A 26754-nucleotide genomic window follows, 5' to 3' on the forward strand; every position below is an offset into this window, starting at 1 on the left:
GACAATGGCCAGGTCAGTGCAGGGTCTAGAACTCATGGCAGGGCAGGGGGAAGAGACACAGACATGGAGCTGAGTAGGCTGAAGGCTTTGGGAAGAACAGTCACGGTTTAGCAGCCACTCTGGCAGCTCAGTGGGGTGGGGGTCCAGGCTTTGCTCACAGCTGGAATAGTTAGCAGATAAACGAAGTTGACTTTGGAGGACGTAATCTCCCCAGCACTGGAGGTGAGCAAGGACTGTCCTGAAACGGACAAAGAAGCCCAGCCTGAACCTCCCTGGCTTGGCCCATCAACCAGGCCTCGTTAGCAGGGGTCACAGGGGGCATGCTGGTTTTGGTCAAAAACTGCTGAGCACTCAGTGCAGTGTGAGCAGGTGTGCTTGTAAATCACCCATCGTGAAATGGGCAAACGTGTTGAGTCTTCAAAAAAATTCACTGAAGCCGAACACAGCCTCTTAGAGCAACGCCAGCTGGTGCACTGATGTAGCTGGGCTCCTAGAACACTCACCCAGTGGGGGAAGCCTGTCCTACAAGGGTCCGGCCCTCTAGAGGGTAATTCCGGGTTTGGGGCCACCCCTGCCCCCGCCCCGGGTATGCTTATTGAGTCAGGGTGGGCAGTCTGCTTCCAGGAGGCCTGGGAACCGGGAATAGTGGATGCCTCAGGGGAGGGAATTTGTGTGGCTGGGAGAGAAGAGAGACTTGACTTTTTTTCATTGTAAACCTTCAGTACCTTTTGAATTTGGTAAAGTGTGCATGTACTGTATAAATAACAAAATAGAAAAAGAAAACAGAATGTAACAGAAACTAGAACTTGTGCCCGCCCCCCCCCCTCCTGCTGGGTGATTTGGGCAGGTGCCAGCGCTCCCTCTTTGCAGGTGATGGACTGAACCAGCTCGTTGAAGTTCGGAAACCTTCCCAGCATCACTCAGCAAGGCAGAGGTGGACCTCAGTCTGAGACCCAAGTCTGCAGACATGCTCCGGGCAATGTCCTCCTGGGATGACAGCTGCCCAGCTTCAGTTACCTCTGTGCCAGTCCTAGGACTGTGACCTCTAGGTGTGGGAGGGAACCATGAAGGGGTACAATTCTAGAGACTCAGCTCTGGGCACAGTCTGGGAGAAGCGTTGTGACCCAGTTGGAAAGACCGCGGTCCTGGAGTCCTGCGGAGGTTGAGCCCAGCAGGGGCCGGGGCCAGCAGTGTGACCTCCAGCACGTAATTTTCCCTCTAAACCTGAGTGCCTCCTCCAGGTTCCCCCTGCGCGGATGTAGGAGGTGTGAATGAGTGATAACTGAGAAAGCCCCCACCTCTCAGGGAAGCTCTCAAAAATAATCCTGGTCTTTCAGGCTCAAATGCCTGATCCTCAAACCGCTGGGCTGCCTTTTCTCTCGCAGCCTCCTTCTGGGTCCAGGCGGCTCTAACACGCACACACTCATACCGTTTGTAAAATTCGTCCGATTGTTCATTCAAGCAGACACCTGGGCAGGGCCTCCCACGCGCCGGCCTCGGTGGCCAGGGCTGTCCTCCTTGCACGCCGCAGTCCAGTGTGTCCTGTATGTGCCTATGTCTCCGGACACACACACTGGAGCGCACAGCCCCCGCACGCCTGGACACTGGCACTCAGACCACGCCCGCTGCCCACTCGTACCCCCGGCGCAGACCAAGCTGCAGACCACCCCCTCCAACCTGGAGGGGTACCCCTGGCTCCACCGCGCCCGCAGGGCGTTAACCCCTCCCCACCGCCCCTCCCTTCCCTGCCATAGGCGGCCAATAAGCGCCGTAGCCCAAGCGGACCCAGCCCACCCTGGGGAGCCCCAGGCGATGATTGGCCAGCCTGGGTGCAGTGTCCTCCGCACGTGGGGCGGGGGCGGGGTGAATGAAGTGGAAGCGATTCCTCCGCCCCTGCGTTTACCTCCCGCACGGCCCGCCCCCCCCGCCCCATGCCCAGTCCAGCGCGTGGGCGCCCAGTCCAGCGCCTGCCCGCCCGCTTGTAAGGCTGCGCTCTGCACTGGACGCTGGCGTCTGACTCTCCCGGGGCCAGGACCCAGCGTCGCGGACCCACGATGGCCAAGCGCAGCTCGCTGTCCATCCGCATCGTGGAGGGAAAGAACCTGCCCGCCAAGGACATGTGAGCGCCAAGGGTGGGAACCTCAACTTTCCGTGGAGGGGCGCTGCCCCTTATGCCTGACCTTTCCGGGGTCCACACGGCCCACCCACAAGTAGAGCAGAGGCGAGGGGGTGGCAAGCGTGTTCGCAGTAGGAGACGGGCAGAGAAATGGGGACACTGAGATTTGTTGTCAGCACCTGACAGAGAGTGACAGAGTGGACTGGGGAGGGGGCGGGAATCTGTAAGGGGCGCACGGCAGCTCGAGAGGGGAAGGGACTTTGATAGGACTGGGGCTGGGCATGGAGGCGACATCGCAGGGGAGACCCTTTGGTCAACTACCGAGGTATCGGTCGATTGCCGGGGGCGTGGCTGGAGAGGGTGGAGGTGCCCCCCCCCTAAAAATCAGGAGCGTTTCTTGTAGTTCCTGAACGCTTTGTGTCGGCGGGGGTGCACCTGAAACACGCCGGAGACCCAGGGGCTGTCCTGGAGCTTCCTGCAGTGCACTTGGGACGGGAGGTACTAGAGCGAAGAGCTGACCTGGAGGGCGGGAGGCCAGGACCAGGGCAAGATGGAGTGGCTCGGGAATAGCTGTTGCTTGTGCCCTGCGCTTTACAGGAGCCATTGCCTTTAATCCTCACAGGCGCCCAGCAAAGCAGTTCCCATCACAACAGTTCACAGAGGGAACCCAGACTCAAGAGATGGGAAATGCTGGCCCCAAGTGCAGAGCAAGGTGTTGAGTCTAGGGCCCCTGACAGGCCCTGGCGTCTAGGGCTTTCCCGGGTCCCTGGCTAGCTTTAGGAGCTTTCCCGGGGCCCCTCGCCCTACCTTTCTCAGTAGGTCCCAGAGCTGAGCTGCCCCACTTGCTCCCTGACTCCCTTGTGTACAGCCTTAGGTTGCTCCCTGTCCCCTAAGCCTCAGTTTCCCCGTCTGCAAACTGGGGGAAGGACTCTCAGATAGGAACGGTGGAAAGCACGAAGCTCCAGGGGCTCTGGCTGCCTGGAGGTGGGGGTGGAGGAAGGGGAGCCCAGAGGCAGCATTGGGTCCAAAGTCTGTTGGGCTGGAGTCTCCCCACACCCGGGCTCTTCACTGGGCTCCTGGCTGCAGAGAGGTGGTGAGGTAGCGGGGTGGGCAATGCAGGAGGAAGGGGTCAGGGCATCTCTCCTACATGAACCGTGGCCCTTATGAGTCTCCCAGCACACTCAGTGCCAGGAGCAATTCCAGTTCAAGGCCCCCTGGGCCTGATGAGGCTGGGCTTCTGTTGCCATGGCAATGGGTGAGGGAGGGTGGTGGAAGACCATCTCAAGGTGGGTTTCTGTGGGTGGGTGGGGGAGCTGCGATTGTGGTTTCTGGGGTGGGAAGGCACATGAGCTCTGAGAAGGGTCTCAGCCTTCAGGCCAGGCCTCTGAGCACCCCCACCCCCCACCCCCTGGGCTGGCACTGATAAACTAGGTCAGCTTGGCCTCCTCTGGCTGGTGGCGGCTGGAAAGAGCAGCTGGGAGGAGCGGCCCCTCTGTCTGTTGCCTCCCTCCCCATCCCTGAAGCACTTGCCCTTGTGCCTGGCTCCAGGCTCTCACCAGCCCAGGGAGGTGAAGCTGTGGACCGCACCTATCCGGGAACCAGGTTGCCGGGTTCCCCTCACAACCCTGCCCCCTCACAGCTGAGGGACACTGGGCAAGGTGCCTTCATTCCCAGGGGTGGGGCCACCCCTGGTTCCACCTTCAAAATATCTTTTCTTCACCCTGCCCCACTTCCTACCCCACTCCCCTCCCCTCGCCTCCTTTCCTCTGCTTTTCCTGTAGTGGCTGGTATACACAGTCCTAACCTGCCAACTCTCTCTTCAGTCCAGCTGTGACCTCCTCCCTCAGCCCTTCACATCCAGGCTATGCCTTTAGGAGCCCTGCTTCCACACGTATTTGGGGCCTCCTGCTTCCAAGCACTCCCCTTCCGAGTCCTCTCGAAAAACTATTCATCCTTCAGGACCCCTCTCAAACTTCTCTCCAGGGCTTTTACTGGTGCCCTGTGCAGAGTTCATTGCCCCCCCCCCCCCCCCCCCGTCTGCACCCTGTAGCGCTTTGGGTCAGTTGGAATCAAGACAGGGCCCTCGACAGCACCCGCTCCTTCTTGGGCTGCCTGTGCCACGTGACTGAGAGGGTAGGGACCCGTGACTCATTCGTCCTGCCATTCCGGGTGCCCTGAGGGACGCTGGACAGCAAGGGGTGTTGAGGATCTTCTCACTCAGTCTTCTCATTAGCCCTATGAGGTAGATATGCTCAGTTTGAAGATGGGGAAACTGAAGCTCAGGATGCAGGAGTCGTTTGCCAAGGCCACACAGGTAGATGGAGAAGCCAGGACTCAGCCCCACTCTGCTGCTGACAGACCCGGAGTCCTAGCAGGGCAGAGGGTGCTGTGGGCTCGGTGGGGAGAGCCTCTCAAATGCCAGGCAGAGCATTTGGCTCCGGGATGGTAGGGGTTTGGAGGTTACAGGAAGCCGTCGCTGAGTGCTGGAGGCAGCGGTGCTGGGAAGCCTGCCTCACTGTGTTTCATCAGCCTTCAGCCCATCTCCTGAGCAGCTTCCCTTCTAGCCAGGGCTTACATACTTCTGAGGACAGGGAGCTCACCACCTGTCATAGTGGCCTATGTTGACTGAGACAGCTCTGAGGAGGGAGGCCCTTTGAGCTCATCTGCCACCTGTCTCCCTGACACTTCCACTCATGGTGTTTGAGTTCTCATAAGGGCACAGCTCTTAGAGCCCTCTGTCCCTGTCACACTCCCTCCCGCTGTCTCCCATCCTGGGGGCCTGGGTCAGACAGACCGGAGCAGAGTCTCCTGGTGACCGCTGACCCACTGGCTCCCACGCCCAGTGACCCTGGGGACAGGCCCGGGGCTATTTCAGGGTTTGCCCTGATCCTTCTCTTCCACAGCCTGGGAACTGCCAAGGCCCTAAATATAGAGGCCCCACAAGTAGCCAGACTGGCCTGAGCCGGCAAGTGGTTCGGGGAAGGAGAAGCGGGAGAGGGGATCAGCCCTGGGGCTTCATCACGGCAGAGGACACCGGGCAGCGCACGGTCCCAAGAGCTGGCCAGGGACCACGATTGGGCCCAGGTCCTTCAGTCTGGCCCGCGCCCACTCTTGACACTGTCCCCTTCACATCCCTTGATGCGGCCTCCTTGCACGTTGCTGCCTCTCCACACACACAGGGTCTGATCCTGCCCTGGGCCTCGCCCACCTCCCCTCCTGCAGCCAGGGCCCCGGGCCTCACTGTGCATTCGAAATTCACCCACTGAGTGAGGGCTGAGCGGTGGGTGATGCTGGGCTTGCAAGGCTGCACAAGAGGTTTCCTACCCCCGGGAAGCCCCAGGACCCCCAGGGCAGGAGGCAGGAGCAGGGCAGAGAGAGACCGGAGTGGGGGCAGCCCACAGAGCTCTTAGCCCACGTGACCTCTCTCTGGTTCCCCCGAACTTCTCGTTCAAACATTTGTGCAGCTCCTGGGCCCCGTGCCCACTCTGGCCCTGGGTGCACAGGGGTCTGTCCCGAGGCCTACGGTCCCCTTGCCTCGGGGTGGTGGGATGCAAGCCAGGGTGTTCCCAGGGCGCTCTCTGGAGGAGGGGGCTCTCGAACGATGGTGGAGAGGTTGCGGGCAGAGAGGCACGGAGTCTGGGGCAGGGCTGACAGTGACTGAACACCTCCCAGGGCCGGGCCCTCACCTGCAGGGGGACCAGGGCCACGCCCCAGGAGCTGGCGTGACACATCCCACTTTAGGGGGAAGCTGGGTCTTGGTGACCGTTCTCCGTTGGCATCTGGGAGCCTTCGGAGATGTCGGTGTCAGGTGGTTTCCGTTAGAAAAGAGCCTCTTTGAGAAGGGAAATAGGGCTTGGGATTCCCCAGCCTCCAACATGAAAATACACTTCCTTGTTTTGGACACCAGGCCTGAAGCACATTTCTGTAAATAGTCCTTCCCCCTGTTCTTGCCCACGACCAGCCCTGGGCTTGGCTGGGGCTGCCCTCAACCCCAGAAACCCCCACCAGCAGGCCAGGTGGGACTGGGCAGTCCCAGGTTTGCCTTCCCTGGTCCTTTGTTCCCAGATGGCTGGGAGCTCGAGGGCAGACTGCAGTATTTGTTCATTCATTCGTCCATTCATTCAGCAAACACTCACAGGACCCTGTCTTGTGCTAAGCCTTATCCAGGCCCTGGGGACACAGAAGTGGTCCCTACCCTCAGGTCCCTCAGTCGGGTGGGGGAGGAAGCTGACAGGATGTCAGGAACTTTCCTGGGATACAGGGAAACATACTGAGGAAGAGCAGGTGGTGGGGTCACAGGGGGACCTTACTCCCCCGCCCTCTCTGTTCTGGAGAGGGCTCTTAGAGGAGGGGCTGGGGCTAGGAGGTTGGGAAGGCAGGAGGAACAGCAGGAGAGAAGGCTCAGAGGACGGAGGAAGGGCTGCCTGTGGTGTCAAGGGTAGGGGTGTCGGTAGCTGGCCTGGGGCTGCTGTGACTGGCGACTGCTGTTTCTGTCCCCCCTGAGGTGGGGCTGTGGTGGGGCCAAGAGCCTTGTTGCGGGTCCCCGCCTTCCCCAGCCACCCCTCCCGGACCGAGGGTGAAGACACCAGTGTTGGCCTGAGGAACCTTTGGGCCCCAACCCAGGGATCTGGTGCTTCGGCCTTAATGTCTTTCTCCTGGGGTCACTGAGGGCCCCTGGCAGAGGGAGGGGAGCTGTCCGGGAGGCCCTGCCCCCAGCGTCTCCCCTCAGTGCCCCACTCCCCTGTCTGTCTTGCAGCAACGGCAGCAGTGACCCCTACTGCATCGTGAAAGTGGACAATGAGCCCATCATCAGGTACCACCTCCACCCCCAGGACTGAGGCCGAGTGAGGTGGGCTCCCTCCCCCCGTGTCCCCTCCAGCCCATTTTAACATCCCCCCCCCCCAGAGGGTTGTGAAGTTTGTGTGGAGATGGGCCTCTCGTCCCCTCGGCCCCCACCACACCCCTCGGAGGAGGTGCTGAAGACCAGCCTGTAACTCGTCCTGCTAATCCCGGACCTTAACACCGCTCAGAACTATCTGCTGTGGGTGGGCACTTGGCCAGGGGCCTCGGGGGCGGTTTTTCTATAGCATTTGACACGTGCTCCCAGGAGTGACATGGTGATGATGGTGATGGTCCGTAACAAGAGCTGTCGCTTATGCTTATGGAGCTCAGTCTCCGCGCCCTACACTGAAGAAGTCTGGGCCGTTTAATTCTTGCAGTGAGCTACAGTTTAAGTATCATTAAACCCGTTTACACGTAAGGAAACTGAGGCCCTGAGAGACTAAATAAGTTGCCTGAAGTCACATACTTAGTGAAGTGGCAAAGCCAGACTGGAGCCCAAGTCGGGCTCACCCCAGAGCCGGAGCTCCTTCTCCCCTCCCCGGTCCTTGCTCTGCCTTGGGGCACCCCCTCCCCTAGTGAGCAGAAAAACTGCCCCTCTCCAGGATGAGGGTCCCCAGTCTGCACCCAGAAAGCCCAGTTCCCCTGGACCTCCCTTTCTCCGTGGGCTTTACGGTTCTGGGCAGCGTCTTTGCTGTGCCGTCTCCTCCCTCACCCAGGCCTCTGCCTCAGAGTTCCTGGCCACCGCCGCCCTGCTGTGCCGCCCAGCTGAGTGCGTGCCCATGGCTGGCCGCTGGCCGAGGCCGCCTGGCCCACAGTCCTTCCTGCCTGCAAGCTGGCCCACCCTTTTTCCAGATTCGCTTCCTAACCACAGACCCCCACCTGAAGAGAGGGAATGGTGGCTCTGTTTCAGTGACACCCAGGGAGTCTGAGGTCCCAGAGTTCAAGTGACAGCTCTGAGAAGTGGTCGGGTGGAGGTTGTCCTCTGAGCCTTCACCAGCTTCCCCTAACCCACACGCCTGCCGAGTCCCATGAGTCGAGGGCTTTAACCCAGGGGGTTCGGCCGGAGCTGGGGAGGCCCTGCCCAACGAAGGCGTCTCTGGGTCAGGCCCTGGACCTCGGCTCCCAGGCCCCCAGGAGAACAGCCTGGTGCCAAAGTGAGCTCGGCCGGTGCCCCGCCTCCACCCTCAGGAGCCAGGAGCCAGGGAGCCCTGCTGGGTTACCTACGCGGCTGCCGACTGTGGCCTCAGTTCCTCCGAGTGTAAAATGGCCTGAAAGATGCAGCCCTGTGCCCCACCCCAGGCAGAGAGGAAGATGGGCAGGGAGTGATCGATGGTGGGCAGGGGGTCTGGGACATGGGAAGTGATCAAACAGAAGAGCAGTCGTTCTCAGGGGTGGAAGGGGTGTGGGGAGGGTGGGCTCAAGTCGCACAGCCCCACTCCCCTTGGCCCGGGGCCTGTGGGTGCGGTGGGCAGGCGCTGACCATCCTCTGCTACAGGACAGCCACCGTGTGGAAAACCCTGTGCCCCTTCTGGGGGGAGGAGTACCAGGTGCACCTTCCGCCCACCTTCCACGCGGTGGCCTTCTACATCATGGACGAGGATGCCCTCAGGTGCGTGGGCCCCTCTCCTCAGCTGGGGCCCGGACCCCACCCTCCACCCCTCCCGGCCCATCGCACTGCGGAAACTGCTGGTCACGCTGCAGCCCCTTTATAGCCTGGAGGGAGAGGGAGCCCAGGGGGCTCCAGAAGGGTGCAGGGTATGAGCATGTCACACATGTGTGCGGCTGCACCAAGCACACACCGTGTCATAGGTGAGCGTGTGTGGGAACACAGGTGCACTGTGTGAGGGTAGGCATGTGAGGTAGGAAGGGTACCCAGACAGCACAAGCTCGGCATGCGTGTGGTCACACGCTCGGCTCATGTGTAGAAATACATCATGTGCAGAAAGGCCACGGTCCTTCCTGCTCAGAGAGGCCCCTGTGAATGACTGGGGTGTCACCCTCCCTGCTCCCTACAGGGGCCCTAACTGGGGGGGGGGGCCCGGGCTCCCTGCAGAGCGCAGCCCAACTCCGGCTCCCTCTCCATTCTCCAGCCGAGATGACGTTATCGGGAAGGCCTGCCTTACCAGGGACGCCCTGGCTGCTCACCCTAAGGGTAAGGTCCCCGGAGGAAGCCACCGCCCACTCCTCCTCCCCTCCCCGGCCCCTGGCCCCTCCCTGGTCTGCCCAGTCCGCAGCCTCCCCCCTACGCAGACCTCCTCGGCTCCCTCAGGCTCCGTGCTCAGGGAGAGCCGTTTCTACCCTCCCAGAAGGGCCGTGTCCTACACACCCACCTCTGTGCCCTGGGCCCCCTTCTGCCTCCGGGTTGGGACCACGTCCCCCAGAGCAGAAGAGCTGCTAGTGGTGGGATCCGAGGCCTGTGTCAGCACCCAAAGGGGCCGCCTCGGGCTCCTGAGAGAGGGAGCGCGCCGAGTGCTCACCACCTGACCACCAGGGAACCCATCTTCAGGCTCCTGCGATGTGGGGACCCCTCTGTCCAATCCAGCTGACTCCTCTGTACCCCTGAAGCCCCCTCAGCCTGGGCCCCAGTGCCACCATGTCCTAAGTCTGCGGGGTCAGCCTGGAGCTGGGCTAGGCTGAAGAGCGCCTCTCATAGTTCCTGGGGCGCTGACAGTGCTTTGAGGGGTCAACCCTGCCCCAGCCTTGCTGTGTGACCTGGGGCAGGTGTTGCCGTCTCTGGGCTGAGTCTCCATCTGCCCAAGAGCATTCAGCCCAGAAGCTCTTAGATGCTTCAGGCTCTGCCGGCCGAGCCCCTGAATCTCAGAGCCCTCCCAGGCACACCCCTGCTCCTGTCCATGAGGCTGGGGCAGGCGTGTGGCGGCTGGGGCGACTCTGCTGACTCCTGGAGCCCCTTGGCCCCTTCCCGGCCAGAGGCCCCTCCTGACAGAGGCCCCAGACAGGCTCTTGGGGCCCAGTGGCCCCCATGATGCCATTCTCTTGTCGCTCTCTTCCGGGCTTAGGCCCCCTCTCAGCATCCCCAGGCAAGAGCCCTTCTCCCCCTGTATGAAGATGGGGAAACAGGAAGAAGGCAGTGCTGTGATGAGTTAGGGCCTGGGACACCAAATGCAGCATGGTACAGCAGCGAGGATGCAGGGGTCACACGTCTTTGATCCTAATCTGAGCTCTTTCAACGGCTGTTTCCCAGTGTCTGAGCCTCAGTTTCCCCATCTGTCACTGGGGACCATAGCCCCTGCGTGGCAGGAGCTTGAGAGGGTTCCGAGGGGATGAAGGAGGGACCACGTGGTTCCTGATGGCGTGGAGGGTGAAGGGCGTGGGAAGAAGGGAGCCAGGCCGTTGGCTCAACAGCAGCCTCACAGGTTTTAGTGGGTGGGTCCATCTGGCGGAGATCGACCCCAACGAGGAGGTGCAGGGCGAGATCCACCTGCGGCTGGAGGTGCTACCGGGGACCCGGGCTGGCCGGCTGCGCTGCTCCGTGCTGGAGGCCAGGTGAGATGTGAGGGGCGGGGGCGCAGGGCAGCGGGCCCCCTGGACCTAGAGAAACCCACTGCGGGTGCTGGGCTCCCTCCCCCACCCCCGCCCGCTGGCCCCGAGCCTCCCTGAGCAAAGCCTGCTCTCGGGCAGACTAGAGAGGTTTCCCTGGCCTGAGGACACGTCCTGGATGGCCCCACTCAGGAGGTGTGGCACTTAGGGGATGGGGTGATGTACTGATGGCAGAACTTTAGGCCTCACAGCAGTGGGAGGGGACCCCAAACTAGGACAACACAGCCCCAATGCCAAGACTGGGCTTTCCCTGGGCTTAACATCGTTACGAACTTGGCCTGCTCTGTGGGGGTGGGATGGTATTTAGTGTGTAGTCTCTGGGGGAGGTGAAAGAAGGTGCTGAAAATCTCCAGTGGGAAGAGTGGGCTTCTCAGGAGGAGCAGTGACTTGGACGGGAAGGTGGGCCTGAGTCACCTGGGACAGAGATGCACCCCCCCCCCCCAGAGTATTTTTAGCTGCAGGCCTGAGTGTGAGTCACTCACACTCCACAAGAAGCTCCTTCTTTTCTGGCTCCAGCCCACTTCCACCGGGTCCTTGCCCCGCTCTGGGGCCAGCGGGCGGCCCCCAGCCTCTGCCTGCTGCCCGTGGGGGGGACACCAGTGCCAGCACCCACAGAGCACGCCCCCTGCGGAGTTGCACGCCCCCCTGCGGAGGTGCCGACCTCTCTGGGAGGGAGAACTTTCTTTTCTGGAAATGAGAACTGTGGCTTCCCTGGCTTCGTTTTCCGTCCTGGGGCTGGAATGTGGAAGGGGTGCAGCCAGATGGAAAATGGTCGGCCTTGGCCAGAGTCATGGTCACGCCTCCCGTTCTAAGTCACTCTCTCACACGCCACCCGTGCCTTTCCTCACCCACCCACTAGGGCACATGCATGCACACACGCTCACACACGCTGCCCAGACCACTGGGGACACAGTGGCCGGGCCAGCCTGGCCTCCTCTTAGCAAGTCCCAGGGTGGGGGACTGGTTTATCCAGGTCACCCTTTAGAGTGCATGGGGGGGGGGGGTCTCGTCTCTCATTACCCTCAGCTCAGACCCCTGCTGAGTTCCGAGACTGCCCAAGATGCTGCCTTTGCTGTAGAGACAGAACATTTTCTCCTTATCTTTCTGGGCAGCATCTCAAGACCAGCCTCCAGAATTCTATTAGAAGATTTGGAGGAAGAAAAAGAAAAGGCAGGCATGAGAGGCTTCAAAATTAAAACATGGAAAAGAGCAGGAAATAATAGTGATAGCAGAAGGAAGAGGGGGTGGGCTCGCTCTTCCATAAAAGCTTCCGTGCTGGGGCCCGGCCTGGGCTTTGGCAGGGACCGTCTCTGCAGAGAGGACGACCGATCAACCAGACCTTCACCCAGACCCCTCCATAGGGGTCTGCCAGGGCAAGCCTTCTGAGAGCTCATTGCCTCAGTAATGGGGTTTGTCTTCTTCGTTTTACTGATGAGGAAACCGAGGCTCAGGGAAGCAGCTCCTGCCCAGGGCTGCCCTGAGAACAGAGGTGGGGGGGGGGCTCTGCCTGGGCTGCCGTGCAACCATAGCTGCTTCCTCTCCTACCACAGTAGGGGCAACAGCCTCGTTGGAAGGCGCTGTGGCTTCCACGTGGAGGGGGCTGGGCCTGGTGCGGGGCCCATGCGGTGACCGCTGTGGGGATGAAGGTCCAGATAAGGGAGGGATGCTGTCCTCAGTCACCCAGCTCACCAGGGGCAGGATGAGCTCAGGCCTGTCTGGCTTGGTGTGGTTATCCCATCGCAGGGGCAGCTTAGGGAACAGTGGATGTTCTGCTACCTTCCCTCCCCCAGGGATCTAGCCCCCAAGGACCGGAATGGTGCGTCTGACCCCTTTGTCCGTGTGCGCTACAATGGCCGGACACAGGAGACCTCGGTGAGAAGGCCTGTGGGCTAGGGAAGGGGCAGGGAGGCTGAGGGCCCCACCGGGGCCCCTCACTGCCTCACTGCCTCCTCACTACCACCTGGGAGGTCAGGCTAGAACTGCCCTCTTACAGAGGAGGCCCAGCAAAGCAGGGTGACCTCTGAGGGTGCTTAGCTGGTCCCAGCCCTTCTGGCACCAACTGCTGTGGCCTCAGCCCAGACAAGCTGCCTCCAGTGCTCTTCTCACATCTGGGAACAGCTGGGGGGAGGGCACTCAGCTCTGCAGGGGAGGACCTGGGGTCTCAGTGCAATCTAGTGCTTTTTGTTGTGAGCCCACGGACAAGTCCTTACTCCAGACCTCAGTTTCCCCACCGGAGAGGTGGGTGGGGGCTTGGACAGGAAGTTTTCACCTCTGCTATTGCAGGGCCTCTGCCTGGACCAGGAGAGGAGGCTACTTCAGTGGCCCTGCAGGGAACCCAGGGGAGCTGTCTGGGGTAGCTCCACCCTTAGCTGGGCCTGGGAAGCCCATGGAGACAGCCCCCCACTCTCTGGGCAGATCGTTAAGAAATCATGTTATCCACGTTGGAACGAGACATTCGAGTTCGAGCTGGAGGAGGGGGCCACAGAGGCCCTGTGCGTGGAGGCCTGGGACTGGGACCTCGTCAGCCGCAATGACTTCCTGGGCAAAGTGAGCACCCTGCCCCTTCGGGCTGCACCTGCCGCCTTCTGCACCCACCCTCCCGTCCCACCCCTCCAGCTTCCCTGGAGAGGGGCACTCAGGAGACCCAGGACCCCCAGAACCAGCAACTACCCTGTCCCCAACTGCCCCTGGTGCTCAGGGACCTTCCAACGTACAGTAGTCGGCAAGGAAGAGACCTGAGTGCGGCCCAGCACCCTGCCTCTGCCCTGCCTGCAGGTGGTGGTCAATGTCCAGAGACTGTGGGCCGCCCAGCAAGAGGGCTGGTTCCGGCTGCAGCCCGATCAGTCCAAGAGTCGGAGGGAAGAGTGAGTGCCTGGAACTTGGTGGCTGGGACGGTAGGCTCTGGGCCTGAGGGAGGCCGAGGGCGGCTCCTGCAGACAGGCGGGTGGACTGGTAGGGGTGGGCGATGCGAGCTGCAGGCTTCTTTCAGCTCCTACCACGAGGCCAGGACCTACTCCCTCCAGGCTGGATCCTGTCTCCTCTCCCTTCCCACAGTCCTGGGCTCAGCTCGGTCCTCTGAGCTCTGAGGCAGGATAGGTCTTCCTTTTTCCTTGTGGAAGTTTCTAGAACAAGATTTCAGACCCTTTCCCTTTAAGAGTTTCTCTACAGTCTCAGACTACAGTTCAAGTCCCCAGAGCTCGGAGTCAGTGTCCCTGACCCATAGCTGTTGCTTGGCCCCAAATTCCCTGGGAATAAGGTTGCCAGATAAAATACAGGATGTCCATTTAAAACCTAACTTCAGATAAACAAGTAATTTTTTAGTGTAAGTATGTCCATGAAATATTTGACAAACTTATATTAGACTTTTCAGATTTCACTGGGTGTCTTGTATTTTCACTTTGCTAATCTGGCGGCCCTATCCAGGAAGCCCTCTGGCCTCCTTGCCCAGCCCTCAACCCAGAAACAGAGGCTCAGCAGCGCTCCCCCCTTGGATGGCTCAGCTCTGTCTCTCTGCAGCAGGCCCCAGGCCAGACCCCCATCCCCACACTCAACAGGACAGGGCAGATGGCTGTGCCCAGCACCAGGGCATTTCTGTCCTGCTGGCCTCTGCATGTGACGCAGTGTGCCGAGCAGTGCCACTCACTGCGCTGCGCTGTGGGCAGTGGGGCCTTGGGGACTGTTGAGCTTTGGTCGGTGCCCTCACCAGGAGTGGTCAGCGTGAGGGAACTTGGAAGAGGAAGTTAGATCCTGTGGCAAGTTGCTTATGTGCTGGAATCTCAGATCTCTTGGCAGGTTGTTCTGAGGGTTGGGGATTTGCTTCCAGTGTGAAGTCTGTAAGTGAAGGAGCTGTTCTCTGGGGGTTTGCAGACATGAGGCTGGAGAGCCTAATGCACACGGGTCAAGTTCAGAGTCCACAGGAGTCTAGAGGTGGCAGGGAGCAAGGCCTTGAGGACAGATGGCGTTTCTATGAGTATGGAGGCAGGAAGGGCGTTCCAAACAGAGAAAACAGCTTGGGCAAAGAATAGGAAGTGGGGCAGTGCAGGGGACGGAAGCGGAGGGTGTCAGTGGAGAGGCTGTGAGGCTGACCCCAAGCAGGGAAGATGGAGACAGTGGGGAGGGGCGTGGCCCTGGGGTCACTGGTGGAAAGGTCACATGCTTCCGCTTCCAGGGGCAACCTGGGCTCCTTGCAGCTGGAGGTGCGACTGCGGGATGAGATGGTGCTCCCCTCCAGCTGCTACCAGCCCCTGGTGCAGCTGCTGTGCCGTGAGGCGAAGCTGGGCACCCAGGTTAGAGGGACCACTGGGGCAGGAGGGAGGGTCCGGGGATGCCTGTCCTTCCTGGCCATCTAAACCCACTCTGAAGAGGAAAACACAGTTCTCAGGATGGTAAGGAACTAGCTAGTGTCCAAGGACACTTCCATCACTTGGAAAAGCCCCCTAACCCTCCCCATGGCCCTCTGAGGTCCTCAGAGTAAAGGGTTTGGGTTCCCTTGTGCGTCCGGCAGCTCCGCCTCTCCTTGCTGCCTCCTGCAGGGCCCGGGACAGCTGATGCCACTCATTGAGGAGATGACCAGCACAGAGTGCCGCCAGGAAGTGGCCACCAACCTACTCAAGCTCTTCCTGGGGCAGGGACTGGCCAAAGAGTTTCTGGACCTGCTCTTTCAGCTGGAGCTGAGTCGCACCAGTGAGGCCTGGACGGGAGTGGGCCTTCTGAGGGTGTTGTGGAGAGTGGCAGAGGGAGCCAAGGACTCTAGAAATACTGAGATGGGAGAAATCCAGGAGGTCCTCCTGTAGGAGGTTGATGAATCCAATCAGGAGGAAAAGGATCAGGTTGTGAGGCAAGGGAAGTAGCAAAAGGCAGAGGTGGGGCAATGGGTTGGGGTGGCAAGGGGGCTTTTTACTGAACCCTAGGGTCCTCTGTCCTCTTCCCCAAAGCCTTGCTCCTCTCCCAGCCCCCTACCCACTGGAACCTCTGATTATAGGTGAGACCAACACCCTGTTCCGAAGCAACTCTCTGGCCTCAAAGTCCATGGAGTCTTTTCTGAAGGTGAGGTTGCATGGTATTTTGTTTTCATAGATGAGGAGATTAGGGTTCAGAGAGGCCAAGAGACAGAACTTAAATTTAAGTCTTCAGTCTCCATGTCCAGGGATCTTTAAGGCTAAGAATTTTTTCTGTTCATTTGTTCATTCATTCATTCATGTAACAGAAATTTGAGCTGCATTCCTTGTGTCTGGTTAGTCTTGAGGGGACACAGCAGGTAAATGGTGCACAGGGTGGCTGGAAGGCCAGCTGTGGTCACATGTCCGTCAGGACATGGAGGTGGGAGACAGGACCAATGCTGCTTGTGGTGGCCCTCAGGTGGCTGGGATGCGGTATCTGCATGGTGTCCTGGGCCCCATCATCGACAGGGTATTTGAGGAGAAGAAGTACGTGGAGCTGGATCCCAGCAAAGTGGAGGTCAAGGATGTAGGGTGAGATCAGGGGTGATCCCTGGGGGACCAGGAGGTTGGGGTGGATGGGGACAGCCATGTCTGCAAGTGGATGTTTATGATTCTTTCTGCCCGGGTTGACCTTTCGTCTACCTGCTCACCCGTGTGCTGTCTGTGCCCCTATCTCGGCTGATGTCTTTTGCACCTGTGTCTCTGGGAGCTCTTGCCCAAGTCGTGTGTGTGAACACTGACTGCGACCGTCTGTGATTGTCCGCCTCCTGCCCAAGCAGGTGCTCCGGGCTACACCGCCAGCAGACCGAGGCCGAGGTGCTGGAGCAGAGCGCACAGACGCTGCGCGCGTATCTGGGGGCGCTTCTGACTGCGCTCTGTCGCTCTGTTCGCGCATGCCCAGCAGTGGTCCGAGCCACCTTCCGCCAGCTCTTTCGGCGCGTGCGAGAGCGCTTCCCCAGTGCTCAGCACGAGGTGCGCCCTCTATCGGCCGGGTTGGGAGAGGGAAGAAAGCGGGAGGAAAAGGGGAGCGGTGGGTCCCACGGCCCAGTGGAGAGGGGCGGCTGGGAGGTGGTTGTGGTGGAATTAGTAGTCAAGGATGGGTAGAGGGGCAGAGTCATGGGGAGAGATGGGGACAGTGCCAAAAGGGAAAGGGCTATCAGGAGGTCGCTCAGGCTTGGGGGAATCCAGCCCTCCGCTCTCCCGCTCTCATCCAGAACGTACCATTCATCGCTGTCACCAGCTTCCTGTGCCTGCGCTTCTTCTCTCCCGCCATCATGGCGCCCAAGCTTTTCCACCTGCGGGAGCGACACGCAGATGCCCGCACCAGTCGCACTCTGCTCCTACTGGCCAAGGTGTGGCTGCAGACTCCGGCGTGGATACCCAGCTGGGAGTGGAGCAGGGCTCCTTGCCTGGACTGCATTGTGTACCCAACTGACTCCAGAAGGGCCTTGTGACTAGGCCACTGATACTCTCACGTGGCATTGCATTTCACAGTTTATAAAGTTTTTTCACAGTCACCCCATCTGATGTATAAGGGAACAGGTCCGCGAGGGGAAGTAGGTTGCCCAAGGCTACACAACGTGTTGGTGATAGTGAATCCTGGGCCTTTCAACCCCAGAGCTACTTACTAACAGGCTGTGCCTCTCTGCCCAGCACTGGGCTGGGCCCGGCACACCTCGGGAGGCAGAGTCTGACGCAAGACCTGCAGCGGAAGGGCAATAGGCTGGGCCTAGGTAGCCTCAACTCTCAGGTCTTCAGATGCCTTGAACTCTGTGATCTGTTGACCTTTGGTCCCTGGTGGGGATGGAGTGGGCCTGTGGGTAAAGCCTATGCTGCCTCTGCCTCCACTTCCACTGTGGGAGGAGCACAGACTTACTGGGCACAGGGGGCAGGCTTCAGTGGTTGGGCCCCTACTGAGCAGAGCCTGGCCCTTCCTGCTGTCATCTCCAGGCAGTCCAGAATGTGGGCAACATGGACACACTGGCTTCCAGGGCCAAGGAGGCTTGGATGGAGCCACTGCAGCCCACTGTGCGCCAGGGCGTGGCCCAGCTGAAGGACTTCATCAACAAGCTGGTGGACATCGAAGAGAAGGAGGGTGAGCACTTCCTGTGAGGCCCCACCCACAGTTTCCTGTCTGCACTTGTCCTGCCTCCTGTTGCATGGCCCCATCTACCTGGGGGCCTCTTTGGCTGCACCCCCAGCTCCAAATCACGGGTGCTCTTCCCCCATGGCCCCACTACCTGCATGCGCCTCTGGAAGCTCTGCCTACAGCGTGCTGCTGATGTTTGCTCCACCCCCACCTCACTCACCACTGAGCTCACTTTTTGCCTTACCTCCCTGGCCTGGCAGAACTGGACTTACAGAGGGCGCTAAGCTTGCAGACACCGCCAATGAAGGAGGGGTCACTCTTCATCCACAGGACCAAGGGAAAGGGCCCCCTCATGTCCTCCTCTTTCAAGAAGCTCTACTTCTCCCTCACCACTGAGGCTCTCAGCTTTGCCAAGACACCCGGCTCCAAGGTGGGTAAGGAGAGAGGCCGCCAAGTAGGGTTCTGAGGGATTTGTAACATCCTGGAGGCACCTGTCCCTTCCTCAGGGCCCATCCCAGGGTCTGCCAGGGTCAGAGAAGAAAGCCAGGAAGGACTAGCCTTCTGATGTCACCTACAAAGTCACTTAAGATCCATGAGGAGATTCCCCTGCAAAGGGGGCGTGGCGGCCACCATGGTGTCCAGCTCTGGCTTCTAGGTCAGTTGCAGGAGTGGGGTAGGGGGCCGACGGGTGCTCCTGGGAGAGCAGGGAAGCCGAGGGGGGCTAAAGAAGTCCTGGGTTTCGACTTTGTGTACCTAGTGGAAGTGTTTCAACCTATCTGGGCCTTGGCGTCTTAGCCTATAAATTAGAGATAGTGGCCCCTACTTAAGACATTGTTGAGGATTAGATGAGATGACCTTTCCTAGGGGCCAGAGCCAGGATCTGGCCCAGAGCAGGACCTAAACCAATGATATCACTGAAGACACCACGTCCCTGGCCTGGCTTCCTCTGAGTGCTCCTCTCCCAAGAAGGGCTTAGTGCATACTTTCTGGGTGGGCCTGTGGACCCCTAGTGGGGCCAACCTGACCCCTAGTCAGCCAGGCTCCAGGGGTGGTCTGCCAGGGGCACCCACCCCTGAGCAGCTGAGGGATACTGAGGGAATTAAGGGGCTCCTTGGGGTGACCCTGCAGCTTAGACCTCACCCTTTCCAGCTTCTTTAGCTCTGGGCAACCGCCCAGCACTCGGGTCCCCTCAACGTTTTCTGCAGCCTCAGCAAAGCCTGGCTCCCTGGCAGTGCCCTCTCTCGCCCTGCTCTGGGCCCCTTTCTGATCCTTGGCACTGAGCTTGCCTCCCTGTGGGCACATCTGTGCGCCCCCCTGTGCAGTGCCGCCCCCACTGCCTCCTTTGTGTGGCTTCTCCAGCACGCCCGCCCCAGCACGGGCAGTGCACCCTCTGGGATGCGCCTTCTGCCCTTTCGGAGGCCCCGCCCTGAGACGGCCCGGACCGTGCATCCCCAGGTTTCCCCACTCCTCCGAGGGATGGCACTGCTCCTCCATGCTGGTCATTGAGGCCAGTGGGGGCGGTGGGCTTAGATGCCAGGCTGGGGAGTGTGGGCATTATCCCAAGGGCCAGGGGACTGGTCTGTTTGGGTGATGAGAGGCCCTGGTGAGTTCTGATGGGAGAGTATGCAAGAGGCAAGGGGAGCAGGGTCTGGGGGTGGTGGCATAGATTCATCTTGAGCAGACTGGAGTTCTCTCAGGGATGTGGACATTTTCCATGCAGAGGTTCTCTCTGTCCCTTTTGTGTCTCATTAGATTCGATGATGGTGGGAGTGGGGGAGGGCTCTGTTGGGGGAGAGACCGAGGCCCCAAGGTGGGAAGTGGAGTGGCTTCAGTTGGGACCCTGAGCCTCCCTTCCCTGCCCTTCCCAGAAAAGTGCCCTGATCAAGCTAGCTAACATCCGGGCGGCAGAGAAGGTGGAGGAGAAGAGCTTCGGCAGCTCACACGTCATGCAGGTCATCTACACGGATGACGCAGGCAGGCCTCAGACTGCCTACCTGCAGTGCAAGGTGCGGCGGCATGGTGGGGCGCCCTCGTGGGGGGGAGCTGTGGGAGTCCCGGGTGGGGGCTGGGACGAGGACTGGGTGTCGTGACCCCTTGCTGGCCACATGGGGCAGCAAGGTACATGAGATCTGACGTGCATGTGGTGTGCGCGAGCATGCGTGTCTCCGTGGGCCTGCCTCGGCACCCCCAGGTGGAAACTGTGCTTCCAAGTGTCCGAGTTGGTTTGTGTCTGTGCGTATCATTTGTGGGAATTGTGCTTCCAAGTGTCCGAGTTGGTTTGTGTCTGTGAGTATCAACAAGTAACACTCAGGAGTGTGCGTGCGTGTGGCTGTGGGAGCATGCTGTCGCATCCCCTTATCCTGTATTGACTCATTCATTCATTCCCCGAGCACCTGCCAGATTCCAGGCACTGCTCCAGGTGGTGGGGGCACAGCCACAGACAAAACAGAGTCGCTGCCCTGGTGGACCTTGTGCTCCAGGGAGGAGGATAGACTGATAAATAATAAATATTTACAATGTCACATGGCAAACAGTGCCTTGAAGGAAACCAAAGGAGACGAAGAGAGAGAGGGAGGGGCCAAATAGGGGGCAGCAGAGAGGGGTGCTGCTTTATAAAGGGTGGTCAGGAGGGCCTCTGAAAGGCAGCACTTGAGTGGGGGGACAAGCTGAGGAATGGAGCATCGAGGGGGAGATCTTGTGGAGGAAGAACATAAGCAGGAAGTCTGGACGGGGCCCAGCTTGACCCCGGGAGGGGTGACTGTCCTGGACGGGTGTTAGGTGGTCATGGACTTGTCCCAGGGGGCCCTGCCCTCTGCGGGCTCCCTGTTGGGTCAGAGTCCACAGCCACGGGGGAAAGGTGGTGACAGCAGGGCTGTAGCATATGGTCGGCAGGTTGTGGACCACCCTGGGGCACGGCCAAGGGGACCCGTGGCAGCTGGAGTCCAGCCCACGCTCTGCTCACCAAGCCGTGCGCCCAGGCGTGGGCTGTGTCCGGGGACAAAGGGCAGGCTTTCCTAATGCACCGAAAGCTGCTGAGCGTGCCGGCGGGGGACGTGTCGTCCCGAGTGGCACAGGAGCTCCAGGGAGGGAGGGCTTCCTGGGGGGGCTGCCTTCTGATCAGCCCTGTTCCCCCACCCTCTGGTCCCCACAGTGTGTGAACGAGCTGAACCAGTGGCTGTCTGCGCTGCGGAAGGTGAGCATCAACAACACAGGCCTGCTGGGCTCCTACCATCCTGGTGTCTTCCGCGGGGACAAGTGGAGCTGCTGCCACCAGAGGGACAAGACAGGTGGGAGTGAAGGCCTGGGCTCCCCTGGGCTGCATCTGTCCACGGCAGGCAGCCTGGTACTGGGGGGGCGGTGCTCTGGGCCTTGGGCCCTAGAGGGGTGGCGCAGAGGAGCTTCTACGAGAATTTTCGGTGATGACGGAAATGGTGCGTATCTGTTCCCTTGCCACGGGCACAGGCGGCTATTGAGCACTTGGAGTGTGGCTAGTGCAGCCAAGGAGCGGAATTTTAAGTATTTTTAAATTTTAGTTAAATCTAAATCGCCTTACTTAAGTGTGGTTAGAGGCTGTTGTGACATGGTCTACCTGCTCTCTCGCAGCCCTGGATTTGAGGTTGAGCAGTGGGCACACACTGGTGGCCCTGTGCAAGGGCGCTGCCGGCTGGCCTGCTTTCCTGCAGCCTCCGACTATACCCAGCACAGAGGGAGCTGGTCATTGGTGAAAGGGGTGCTCCCCAGGGGACTGTGAAGCAGAGCCTGGCAGCCCCATTTCATGGAGGAGGAAACTGAGGTTGAGTGAGGGCAGATGCCTCTGCTGAGGTGGTAAAGCCAGTGAGTGGTAGGGCCCGCCCACTCCAGGCACAAAAGCCCTGTTGGTTCCCGCACCATGACACTACATGCCAGGATGCGCTCTGCTTCCTTCCAGGCAGGCATTTCTAGAAAGCGGTCCAGCTCCCTAAGTAGTGCAATTCCCTGTGAAATTCCCAGGCTCTGCAGTTGTGTACCCCATGGCATAGGAGTGAACCCGAGAGAGGAGCCGTGTGGGGAGCCGTAGGCAGCCCAGGGCCAGACTTTTCCAGGCTGGGCTCCCAGCGCAACTCCTCACCGGGGCCCCCGAGTCCATCTCTTTCCCTCTCCAGGCCTTGGCTTTCCCCTATGAACTACCAGAAGTTGGACATGAGCTCTCACGGTGCCTTTTTGCCTTCTCTCTGCCCCCAGATCTGGGCTGTGATAAGACCCGGTCACGGGTGATGCTGCAGGAATGGAATGACCCTCTCGACCTTGACCTGGAGGCCCAACTCATCTACCGGCACCTGTTGGGCATGGAGACCGCACTGCGGTGAGCAGGCCCGTGCGGGGGCAGTGAGTCCCGTACAGGAGAGCGCGTACAGCCTGGGAAGCGTGCCAGGCAGGGGCCAGAGCGGGGGTTCAGGCTCAGGGTTCCTCCGCAGTTCTAATCAGGCCCAGTGACTCTCGGCCTTTGACAGCCACACGTGGGGAGGGGCACCTGGATCTTCATGACAGGAAGCCAGCTCACGCTAGGATGAAGGCCCCAAGGGCTGCGGAAGCCCAGGGTCAGGGCCATGGCTGCCTTCCATCCCAGGCTGACACAGCCTCCCATCTGCCCAGACTTCTCCTGGTGCCCTCAGAGCACAGGGCTGGTTCTCAGCCAACCCCCCGAGTTCCTCAGCCATCTCCATTCATTCAGTGGTTCTCAGCCTTGGCTCCAGTATAGAAAAAAACAGGATGCTTTTCAAAAACAACTTTAAAAAGCAGGATGCCCAAGCCCTATCCCATTGACTAGAATGTCTGGGGGTGGGGCCCCCACAGGAATATTTTAAAGAGACCCAGTGCTCCCTAAGAGCGCTGCGGCCCTGGGCCGCTCCAGCCCCCGCACTCCGACACCCGGCCTGGAGGGGCGCTGGCCGTCCTCCTTGTCCTAAGCTACTCTGCCAGGGTCTATCTCATCAAAATCCTTCAGAGTCCATGCATTCAGGCTAGGACCACTCACTGCCCTGTGATCCGTAGTCACCGGTGCCCTCCGGGTCACTCTGCAGCCACCTCCTTCCTGCCAGCGTGGCCCTGTCCCCAGCTCCGTCTCCACTCCCACTCTGGCCCCCTCGCTCCGTGACTTCATCGGTCCTCCACCCGGAGGACACAGCCACCACCCTGCAGCCCTGTTTCGGACTCTGCACTTCCAGAGACTTACTCTTTCACCCGCCCGGACCCTCACTCCCAAGGCCACACCCTAAAACCTCCCACCCCTCCTCCTCCTCTTCCTCCTCCTCATCATTTTCTGGGCTCCACTTGAATTTCACTTCACGTATAAACACACTTAACAGGCACAGCCACCGAACCAAGCAGGTGCTCTTACTGTCCCCGGGAAGCCAGGAGGCAGTGGAGCCGCCTGGGGCTGAGGTGGTTCTAAGCACCCCCTCCAGGACGGCTCCGCCGCCCTCCCTCATCCCGGCTCACCTCCTCCGGTGCCCAGTGCCTGCACACCTCCCGCCCAGCAGGGCCGCAGGCCCACCGACCCACCGACCCAGCCACCCGAGGCATCAGTTTCCCGCGGCTGCCGTGACGTTCCCACCACTTGGTGGCTTCAAACAGCTCAGGTTTAGCCTCTCGCAGTTCTAGAGGTCACAAGTCAGAAATCAGTCCCCATGGGCTAAAGGCCAGAGGGGCTCGCGGCCCCTTCCTCCGTCATCACAGTGCATCATCACTATAGTCTCCACTCCCACCGTTACAGCATCACCGTCACCTCTGACCTTTGTGCCTCCCTCTTATGAAGGACCTGTGATTACTTTGGGCCTACTTTCCTCACCTGCCCTCACCTCCCGCAGCCCCACATCCAGCCCTTTCTCGAGGCCAGCCCCTGGGCGTTATGTTCAGAATAAGGCCACATCCGACCCCTTCTTTCATCTACACGGTGACTGTCCCTGGCTGAGCCTCTCACGTCTTCCATTGAGGGGGTGACACAGGAGCCTCCTAACCCGCTGTTCCGCCTCTACCCCTGCGTCCCCAGGGTCTGTTCTCCACACGGCCCTCAGAGGGATCTTCTCAAACACAAAACAGGTCGCTTCACTCCCCCACTTAAAACCCTAATGGCTTCCTACACCCGTGACGCCCAAAGCCTTTGTCCAGGCCACGGTGCCTGAATGCCCTGGCGGACCTGCTTCACAGCCGCATCTGCCACCGGAGGCCCTCCGGGCTAAGCTGCCTGAAGCTGTCTTTGCCTCCTGGCTGTGTCTGGGCGTCTCCACCACAGGACCTTTGCACTTGCTGTGTCCTTTGCCCGAAGGTTCACACTCAGGTGTTCGCATGGCATGTTCCCTCGCCCCATTCAGGCTCCTGCTCAAATGCCAGTTGTCCGATAGGCCTTCCCTGACCACTGTTACTCCAGAGCGTCAGGAACTCATCAGTATGTGCGGTTTACTCACTTCTTGCCTCTCAGTCACACCACACTGGGCTTCCTGAGGGCAGGTGGTGTCCATTCCCTGCTCGAACCCCAGAACTGAAAACAGTGCCTTTCGCATTCGAGTCCCTCAATGATTTGAGCAAGAACGTGAGGGGAGGAGTGAGGGAATGATGTTTGAGCTGGTCTGTGAGATTTGACAGGATCTGGTAGAGAGTGAAGCAGGGCAGGGAATTCTGGGTAGTGGGGGCAGCGTGGAAAAAAGGCCAAAGTGACTGCACTGAGGGAAGCAGGGAAGCAGGCAAGGCGACCCCACAGGGCCGAGGCAGTGTCTGAGGAGGGGGAGGAGCCTGTCAGCCCTCAGCAGAGGGAAACGTCTCTCCTGAAGCAGATCAGGGAGACCGTCCAAAGGGCTGGGCCGGAAGAATTCCTGACTAGGGAACTTCCACGTTCTGGGTCCATGCGCTGCTCCCCCCCCTGCATTGTAGGAGCACGGGGTCAGGCCCGAGGGGACCGGGACCTTCGGTGGGCCCAGTTAGGGACAGCGCTTCAGAGGCCTCTGGCTCCAGGGCCATTTAATACCAGAGGGTTTTCAGGCCCCGTTGGCTCTTTTCCCAAGGGCCCTCTGAAACAGGAGTGACACGGTTCCAGCTTGGTGTCCCGGGTACCGTCTGCTGAGGCACAGCTGGGAGGGTGGGGAGGAGGAGGCTGGCAGAGGGAAGGCAGGTGGAAAGCGGGAGCCAAGACCTGGGCCCAGGTTCCTCCCCCGCGGACTGGAAGGGTCAGCCCTGGCTGCCCAGAAGGCCCTCCAGTGCAGGAGGCCCACGCTGGGTCACCCAGCCTTCCCAGCAGGGACAACAGGAGTCCTCACTCTGTCCTCTGCACAGGGAGAAGCAGCAGGAGCTGCGTGCGGGCACAGAGGCAGGCTCCGGGCTCACGGGCCCTGGTGAAGGTAGGTCCCTCCCACCTGGACTCTCTAGGTGGCCTGAGCCCCCTTCAGGGACGCTGTGGGTGAGGCTCCCGAGGCCTGCTTCCTGGGGGCCCCCAGACCTTCCGGACAAGCACTGGCAGCAGAGGCCCAGCCTGCTCTGCCTTCAGTCTGCACCTGCTTTCAGCTCCGGAGGACCCGCTGGCCCAGCTGCTGCAGGTGCTGCAGGACCTGCAGGAGGCACACAGCTGCAGCCCCGCCGGCTCCCCACCATCAGAGCCGAACTGCCTCCTAGATCTGCAGACGTGAGGCCTGCCGCACACTCCACCATCGAGTCCCCACCAGGTGCTCGGGTACCCCAGTGCACTCTCAGCTCTTCACCTCAGTCCCTCTCATTGGGGTGCAGGGCCTGGGTCTCTCCTGCGCTGGGCGAGTTGGGACCAGGGGATCCAGAGCTGACAAGACTTTGGCCCATCACTGCCCATATGAAGTCTCTCGGGGAACCTGGGGGCTCCGGCTCCTCTGCGAGGCCTGGCTGCTCCCTGCGGTCCCTGCAGCCGTCCGTCACCACCACTAGCCCAGACCCTCCAGGGACCTTCCACTCCTGCCTGGGGCAGACCCCCTGGATGGTCCATACCCAAGCAGACCGACACTTCCTTGGGCCCAGAGAGGCAGGAGGGCACGCAGGGCCCAGGAGACCAAGTCTTGACCTCAGCATCCACTTTGCTCTCGGCCACCACTCTACCCGCTCTCCTCACAGCCACTGGCTGTGCCCCTGGGAGAGCGTCGCGGTGCTCTGCTGCCAACAATAAACCTGTGGTGACTGCTGCTCCGGGGTCTTGTGATGGGGGGGTGAGGAGAGGGGGTGGGCTTGGGGACCCCGGCGGCTGCTGGTAGGGGCAGTCAAGGACGGAGCAACATAACCTCTGCATCCCCATCCCTTCCTTGCCTTCCCCACTCCCGGGCGGGGTGGGCGGCTCCTTTCTCCTCCAAGCTGCTGTCCCCACCACGCCCTTGGGTCCCACTCCCCCATCTCCCACAGGCTCTGGAGCCTGACCCGCCCACTAGATGCCCTTGCCCTGCGGCCCCCAAACAGACTCCAGCTGTCCCGAAGCCTGCACAGCAGGGTGGGTTCAGAACCTTGAACCACAAGGCTGGGCACTGGCAGCATTTCTGTCGCCAACCCTTCCATCAGAGCCGGGCTCCCTCTGGTCATCACCTTCCTGCCCTCGTTCCGATCCGCCTCTGGGTATAAGGTAGCCTCCAGCTTAATTAACAGGGTGGAGGAGGGGCAGGGGCTTCCAGCACATTCTTTAAAATTCACCTAACCAAGGTCGGAGCCAGGCCTGTGAATCCTACTAGGCCTAGGACAGTCCCCAAGGGTGGGCTCACAGGTAGGACCCTTAACCCAGATGACCAACCAGGTCCTGGGGCAGGGCCATCTGGGCAGGCTGCCCAGTGGCTTCTTGAAGGAATGGCAGAGGAAGCAGTGGGGGGATGAAGGGACGGGGCGGCGCCTTCCCTCTGCCCGGTAGCTTTGGGGTTGACCTTTTCTCCGGCAGTGTGCCCCCACAGGAAGCCTACCAACCTGACTGTCTGGATGCTCGTCCCTGCTTGGCTCCAGGTGCTACTCTCCCATGGGCCTCACGAGTCTCTCTGCAGGGCTATGTGACCCCTCCCTTCCCGGTCCGCGGCCTGGGGCCCCGTGCCTACCCAGTCAGGGACACCTGGTTCTCTGGCTGCCGCCTTAGAGCCTCACACAAGTCCTCACCCCTGTTGGATCTTCTTGGGTTTCAAGGGCCTCATGATCGGGAGGCGTGGACCCCAGGTCTCCTGCGCCCCAGTGCAGGGAAGGAAGGGGGA

General features: G+C 60.5%; 1 protein-coding gene across 3 annotated transcripts; it reads left to right on the top strand.

The window, feature by feature from the left end:
• The first annotated feature begins 1975 nt into the window (after positions 1–1975).
• On the top strand, positions 1976–25714 carry RASA4B (RAS p21 protein activator 4B). Of its 3 annotated transcripts, XM_037139173.2 has the most exons (21): positions 1976–2119; positions 6873–6929; positions 8454–8567; positions 9049–9110; positions 10333–10462; positions 12307–12388; positions 12932–13063; positions 13292–13380; positions 14685–14802; positions 15049–15199; positions 15498–15562; positions 15875–15987; positions 16236–16428; positions 16671–16808; positions 17407–17551; positions 17806–17975; positions 19414–19551; positions 20697–20832; positions 21767–21887; positions 24851–24915; positions 25079–25714. In XM_037139173.2, exons 1-21 carry the CDS (start codon positions 2055–2057, stop codon positions 25198–25200), a joined length of 2406 nt encoding a protein of 801 aa, XP_036995068.2. In that variant the 5' UTR covers positions 1976–2054; the 3' UTR covers positions 25201–25714. The 3 variants fall into 3 exon arrangements, with proteins under 3 accessions (XP_036995068.2, XP_036995070.2, XP_036995069.2); XM_037139174.2 differs by lacking the exon at positions 1976–2119 and having other exon boundaries at positions 6917–6965; XM_037139175.2 differs by lacking the exons at positions 24851–24915; positions 25079–25714 and having other exon boundaries at positions 20697–20738; positions 21767–21883.
• The last annotated feature ends 1040 nt before the right edge of the window (positions 25715–26754 follow it).

The sequence above is a fragment of the Artibeus jamaicensis genome, unplaced genomic scaffold (genome assembly GCF_021234435.1).
Source record: "Artibeus jamaicensis isolate MK-2021 breed Jamaican fruit bat unplaced genomic scaffold, CSHL_Jam_final contig_956, whole genome shotgun sequence".
Taxonomy (NCBI): Eukaryota; Metazoa; Chordata; class Mammalia; order Chiroptera; family Phyllostomidae; genus Artibeus; species Artibeus jamaicensis.